This window comes from Octopus bimaculoides, chromosome 28 (genome assembly GCF_001194135.2).
Source record: "Octopus bimaculoides isolate UCB-OBI-ISO-001 chromosome 28, ASM119413v2, whole genome shotgun sequence".
Taxonomy (NCBI): Eukaryota; Metazoa; Mollusca; class Cephalopoda; order Octopoda; family Octopodidae; genus Octopus; species Octopus bimaculoides.
The window spans coordinates 3,796,371-3,803,822 of record NC_069008.1 but is presented as its reverse complement, the minus strand read 5'-3'; the positions used below and the strand labels follow the sequence as shown (position 1 = coordinate 3,803,822).

At 38.4% G+C, this 7,452-nt stretch overlaps 1 protein-coding gene across 3 annotated transcripts in view; it reads left to right on the top strand.

Annotated features, from left to right (window-relative positions):
• The window catches only part of LOC106881536 (probable nuclear hormone receptor HR3), a 188,754-nt gene that overhangs the window by 129,850 nt on the left and 51,452 nt on the right, over positions 1–7,452 (top strand). For all 3 annotated transcript variants that reach the window (XM_052977575.1, XM_052977576.1, XM_052977574.1), the window contains exon 3: positions 2,093–2,234. In XM_052977575.1, the coding sequence (XP_052833535.1) occupies positions 2,093–2,234 (142 nt within the window). The remainder of the gene's footprint in view (positions 1–2,092; positions 2,235–7,452) is intronic.

The following is a 7,452-nucleotide window of genomic DNA, read 5'->3' as shown; positions in this document are numbered from 1 at the left end:
GAGAATTTAGTTTGTTGCATAGTCTCTTTCTCTCTCTCTCTCTCTCTCTCTCTCTCTCTCTCTTTCAATTTCTCTTTCTCTCCCTCCCTCCCTCCCTCTGTCTATCAATCTGTCCTTCATCTCCACCCCCCAACACAAATTTTCATTTTGGTCTGAGTTTCTCTCTTTCCCTATGTCTACCTCTGTTTCTCTTTGTCTCTTGTATATTCTGTCTCTTTGCTCTCTCTCTCTCTCTTTCTCTCTCTCTGCTCTCTCTCTTTCTCTCTCTCTGCTCTCTCTCTTTCTCTCTCTCTTTCTCTCTCTCTGCTCTCTCTCTTTCTCTCTCTCTGCGCTCTCTCTTTCTCTCTCTCTGCTCTCTCTCTGCTCTCTCTCTTTCTCTCTCTCTGCTCTCTCTCTCTCTCTCTCTGCTCTCTCTCTCTTTCTCTCTCTGCTCTCTCTCTCTTTCTCTCTCTCTCTCTTACCTTTTCTACTTTGGTCTCTTTCTTTCTTGGTCATTCTGTCTCCACTTTCTCCCTATCTCTCCTTACACATACCTTTATTACACCTTCTGTCACCTCTCCTCTTCTTCTAAATCTCCCTCTTTCTCTTTTGGCTCTCACTTCTCATTGTTTCTTACCTCTCTCTCTCTCTCTTGGTTTTCTCCCTCTCTCTCTCTCTCTCTCTCTCTCCTACCTCTCTCTCTTTTCTACCTCTTTCTCTCTCTCTCACACATGCACAAAAGATAGAACTATTACACAGTTAAATGTGTGTGTATGTGTATCCCCTTTAGCGATTGTGTGGTTGTGTCTGTGTAGTATTTAGTGTTGGCGTTGCTTACAGATATTTTATCAATCACCTCTTTCAAAATCTTGATCATTTAGAAAATTAATTAAAACATACAAGTGGTCTGCTCGTTAAAAAAAAAAAAAAAAAGTCACAAAAGAGTTAATTAGTTTGAGCAGAAAGGAAATAGTTTGTGTCCCACATATAGGTGTGAGTACATACATATATCTTTAGGTATGGCAGAGTGAGGATCATACTGAGGACTTGATGGGTCAGTTTTGTCACACAAAGTTGATGTCTGGAATACTCAGCCACTTGTTAATTCAAGTAGACATTATGTCTTGGTTACGATTTAATCCTTTAGCATTCAGATTAGTTTGTCATCATCATCATCATCATCATCATCATCATCGTTTAATGTCTGTTTTCCATGCTGACATGGGTTGGATGGTTCGACTGGGGTCTGGGAAGCCGGAGGCTGTACCAGGCTCCAATCTGATCTGGAAGTGTTTCTACAGCTGGATGCCCTTCCTAATGTCAACCACTTCGAGAGTGTAGTGGGTGCTTTTTACGTGCCACCGGCACAGGGGCCAGAGGAGCTGGCATCGACCACAATCAGATGGTGCTTTTTACGTGTCACTGGTACGGAAGCCAGTCAAAGCGGCACTGGCATCGGCCACATTCGGATGGTGCTTTTTACATGCTACCGGCACGGGGGTCACAACTACAATTTCCATTTGATTCGATTTTGATATCGCTGATGTTGATGTACTTGACTCAGTAGGTCTCCTCAAGCATGGAATATCGCCCTACAATCCAAGGTACTTTTGAGTGGGCTGGTTATGCAACACTGGTGTAGGTTGTGAGGCCCAACGTTCAAAGGTCATGCTTGACCACCTCATCTCATGTCTCCTGGGTCTCCCTCTACCCCGGCAAATTTAAATGGAAAGTCTTTTTAAAAACATATTTGTATATTATTCAAATAACAGGGGCATTTTCCTTGTTTCTGTCTATCTCTGTTTCTCTTGTTAACTCTGATATATATATAAAACAAATAATAAATGAGTATATGCATATATACGTACAGGTATGTGCATACCTACGTGTACCTGTATATATAGGTGCATATCTGGGTACAGGACATTGCAAACAAAACGTAGACAAGAAAATAATAATAACCAGAGTACAGAAAACACACAGGCCACATAGAGAACATTTTCCTTCATCAGCTACCCCCATTTTAACACCGGCGTTTCATATATATATATCTGTATTGAAATATTGTTTGTTTTGCAAATTTCTCAAGTCTTTCATTTAAAAAAAATTTCAGGGCTTTTTCCGACGGAGTCAATCAGGTCCTGTAAATTATCAGTGCCCCAGAAACAAAGCCTGTGTTATTGATCGTGTCAATAGAAATAGATGTCAATATTGTCGACTGCAGAAGTGCCTAGTCTTGGGAATGTCAAGAGATGGTAAGTTAATGCAGCAGCATTTTTAAAATTCACTTCCTCATTCAATTATAAATATATGTGATACTTATCAAAATAGGGGATTGGAGAAAAAAAATTATTTGGTATTATTTATTCACCATTACACATGTTTCATTTTGTGATAGGAGTTACAAAGTGAGCACAAGTAGGGTATCTCCTGTCAGAAATTCACCAGACGGAGAACCAAAATAATACACACACATACACGAGTAATACAAGCTACAGCTCTTACATTTATGGCAAAAAAACTATCAGTAATATGATAGAAGATCTAGTTTATACACACAGACATATACACCCATGTTACTCTGCATATTTATAAAGAGTGCTTTTAATTTTTTGATATTGTTTATAGAATCTGACGCAATTCACTTATGCCCTGATATCATGTAATGCAATTTGTATGTCATGATATCATTTTGATGATGAATGACATATATATATATATATATATATATATTATTTTGTTTAAAAGAGTTCCAACTCTGTCTGTTTTTTATGTTTTATTTATATTCCTGCAAAACCAATGTGGGATATAGAATATGGAATATACAATAATATAATATACAATATATAATATAAAATAAAAATGGATGGTACTATGAAATAAAGTATTGAATGTCTTATTGAATATATGGAATATGTCTTATTGAATAGATGAAATATTGAGTGTTCAATATAAAGGATTAAATATATAAAGGCGAATACGTATTTTCTATACCTTGTGGTATTTCATCATGGCCAGTATGACAGACTTTAACATATATATATATGATAATACCCCCAGTATGGCCACATTTATGGGTATTGAAAATCAATAACTTAAAAACATGTTGAACCAATGGCCAAGTTCTAGATTGTTGGCTCTTCAATTATTTGGCTTAACATTTGGATTCTGCCCAGGTTCACCTTGCCATTTGCTTCCCCTCATGTATTCTCAACTTAGAAGCCATGTTAAATACATGGCCCTTTGAAATTCTGGGTTGTTAACCTTTTAGCATTTAAGGACTCCCTTTGGTTACGAATGACCATGGGATTGCACCTTGAAAGTTCCCTTCTTTAGCACAAGTCCGGGCAAGGTTTATGGAAGACCAGCAAGTCACCCATGCATACCAGCTTCCCTTCTCCACACCATCATCATCATCATCATCATCATCGTTTAACGTCCGCCTTCCATGCTAGCATGGGTTGGACGATTCGACTGAGGACTGGTGAAACCGGATGGCAACACCAGGCTCCAGTCTAATTTGGCAGAGTTTCTACAGCTGGATGCCCTTCCTAACGCCAACCACTCAGAGAGTGTAGTGGGTGCTTTTACGTGTCACCCGCACGAAAACGGCCATGCTCGAAATGGTGTCTTTTATGTGCCACCCGCACAGGCCAGTCCAGGGGCACTGGCAACGATCTCACTCGAAAATCCTACGGGAGCCAGTCAGGCGGTACTGGCAACGGCCACGCTCAAAATGGTGCATCTCATGTGCCACCCGCACAAGAGCCAGTCCAGGGGCACTGGCAACGATCTTACTTGGCTTGCCGGGTCCTGGTGTAGTTATCCAAGGGATAGGCAAAGGGGCTGATGCAGTTTGGCACCAGTGATGTTGCAACTCATTTCTACTGGAGCAATGTGAAATAAAGTGTCTTTGCTTAAGAACACAACACACAGCCTGGTCTGGGAATCGAACTCACAATTGAAAGCCTGATGTTCTAACCACTGAGCCATGCATCTTCTAGCATTAATCTTTTTTGCATTTAAATTTGCCAATATCTTGGCAAAAATATTCCACTTGTGTTGAAATTGGTTAGATCTGGTCTCTCACACCTACCCTACAATATCATTCTAAAAATAGTCACATCCTCGAAGCTTAGAAGCTACAAGATAATGCATGATTAATTCAAAGCATCGCATTTGACACAGAGAGATATCTAAATGCTAAAGTGTTATGAATAGATTGGTAGTAAAGTTGTCAATACTGATCTAGCTGTTCTACAAATGTTCCAGCCATGGCCATCCCAATGTTTTCATTTTTATTTTTTGTGCATTTTGGGTTATTTTATTTAATGCATCCTTCAGTTTTTTTTGTTTTTTTTTTTGGGGGGGGGTCCTTAAGACTGTAGAATGTGATTTGAAAGGAAGATCTGACTGCTCTTTCTAGCATTTCAAGTAATGATGTAGAAGCTCCGTTGTTGACTCCTTTGGAGGCAGAAGTGTTGTTGCTGTTGCTAAGACTCTACTCATTGCTGATCTAGCAGACCATTCCATCTTTTATTAAGACAAAATATTATCTATCTAATGTGTCCCCTTTTTTCAGACTACATTATGTAATGTGTCCTCTTTTCTAAGACTCCATTATCTAGTGTTCTCCTTTCTTTTGTGGTCATTGTGTAGCTCTAGGTCCAGCTATGACCATTCCATCCTTATAAGCCAGTTAGGTGTGATTTGAGGGTGATTAGACTGCTTTTTCTAGCTGGTTGTGAAACCTTTTTGACTTTCTATCCCCTTTCTGAACACTTGGTTACACTGTTGTTTAGTCTCAGATCAACCTTGATCAAACGCAGTTTGTGATGAAAAGACATTCATGCTGTGATTAATTCACCTTTACTTCATACATGATATATCTAGTTCTGTATTATCCGATCTGTCCTTCCTTGCTATTTCTAGCTTGTCGTGTGACCATTTAGAGCCAGTAACATTAGCTCATTCTCGGACAATCATTTAGTTATGCAGTAGTAATAAAAGAAACTAATCTGATTTATTAGTGTGAGGCCACTTTGTTAAATTGTCATTTCAGAGTTGAAGTGTTAAAGCATATGTTATTTAAAAAAAAAAAAAAAAAAAAAATTGAAAAGAAGAAAAAAAGAAACAAACTTCACTACTGTTTTATATGTCTTACTTCTTTCACATTCTCAATATTTTATCACATATTTAAATTTCTCATCAGAAATTTTTTTATTTTTTTTATGAAGCATTGTTAAAATTTGAATATGAATAAATGAAAAAAAAAAAAAGCCATACAACTAGGGCATTTTTAATATAAAATAGCAGTCCTTCATTTTACATAAAGGGATATCTCAAGCTAATAATTATTTATTAACCTTTAGCACACTGTAGACACATCATGTCACCGTATGTGTTTTCTCCCCTCTCACTGCGACGTAGTGTGCCTGCAGCTACAGGGGAGAAAACTCATATGGTGCCTTGATGCACCTAAGCATTGCTGAAGCCTTAAATAGAAATCAATGTGTATTACCCATAAAAAAAGATGATGAGTTTATTTCAACATCTGTTCTGAAATTTATAGTCATTTTCTTTTTTCTTTTCTGTTTTTGCTTCAAACCTGTCCCTGCTTTCCCGGTGTTTCTTTCTCTATTCTTTCAGATGTTCTTAAAGTTTTTAACCTCTTGTGTGCCTTGTCGTTTTGCAATACTCTGTATTTTCACTAACTCCCGTTCACGATGAGCAATGATCTTATCTTTTTCCAAGTCAGTTTCTCTGAGATGAAGAATTTCCTCTCTCTTTGGATAAAGTTATCTTTATGCTTTCTTATTCTTACCTTGCTGTTCTCTCACTCTCCTTTATTGTTCACTTTCATTCACTTCCATTATTTCTTCCTTTTTCCTCCTACTGCTAATATATAAATACATTCAGCTTCCTGTTTTCTTTCTCTCCCTCAGAATCTGCATCTATTTCTCTTCATGTCCCATCTCATCATTTCATACACACATTATGATATTGTAGATAAATTTCTCTTTCTCTTCCACCATTTCTATCTGTCATTGTCTATAGTATTAACTCAATCTCTATACCTCTGTTATTTTATCACTTCACCTCTCTAATTCCACATTTCTGTTCTAGAGCTTTATCATCCTTTTTTCTACTTCTCTTGCACTTGCCATCATTTCCTTTCACATTCTTTTCTCTCTCTCTCTCTCTCTCTCTCTCTCTCTCTCTCTCTCTCTCTCCCTCCCTCTCTCTCTCTCTCTCTCTCTCTCTCTCTCTGCTTGTCTAGTTTGTTGACTGACTACTAACTGTTTTCTGTACTCCTTCTCTACTCTGTCAATCTCTCACCTATTTATTTAGCTATTTAATCCATTCCTCTTCGTACAATTTTCTTTCTCTTCCGCCTCTCTCAGCACAGCCTCTATTTTCCCCTTCCACATTTATTCCTATAGCATAATTAAAGAAAAACTAGCTGACAAAAAATCTACTTGTGGTTTGGTAATTCATATATTTCATTAGATAATAGATGTTTTACAGGAGGCTTGTAGATTGACCAATACTTTGAAGAATATAGTTACATCTGTTACTCTCAAGTTCAAATCCTACAGATCTTAGCTTTTCGTTTTGTATTTCAGGGGGTAAGCATTAAAAAAAAAATGTACCAGTTAAGTAACTTGGGGCAAACATAACCAGATATATACTCTTTCATAAAGTCTGTGACCCCATGCTAATGTTTTACAAATCATTGCAGTTGGTTTACTCCGGGGTGATTTTTGGTTTCAACTATACTGCATGGCACAGCACCCCACCCCCAAGTGTGGGAACCTTCTTTTTGTTGTTGTGGAAATGTGGTTGAGAGGGTTGCTTATCAACCAAGTAGTCCCATGATCAGTCCCAGTGAGCGGTACTTTGAGCAAGCCACCACTGTAAGTGCAAACCCCAAAACCGTGTGGTTGTGAAGCGAACTCCGTTTTCACACACCCTTGCTTCTTGTGTGCTGTGTGTTTCCTTTGTAAAGTTTGGTTTGTTGCTATTGGAACCTCTCTTGAAAGTAGCTGTTTCAAGGACTGTATCTCTCATCAGCTGGTGTATAGCATGGTGCACGATATGCAGCCGTTCATATTGACAGTTTCGTTTTACTCCCAAGGTCAATTTTAATCAAGCAGACCTGTGATCAGAGACTTTCCAACTGTGACCATCCAACCTTGTTTGCTTATGTGCAAGGGACACAACAACACAGTATTTAACACACACACACACACACACTGTCTGTCATTTTCAAGACGGCAGGATGTGAATTGAAAGGGATTTCACTACTGTCTGCAATTGACTGAGTAAAGACCCCCTCCCCGTTAGTTCTGGCTCCCAGCGGTTTGTGTTGGTGACAGTTAAGTAATAGGCCAACCGCTATTGCTTACTGCTGTTGTTGTTATTGTAGGTGGTGGTGGTGATGGCAGAAGCGGCTTTTGTCAAGTTATTGTT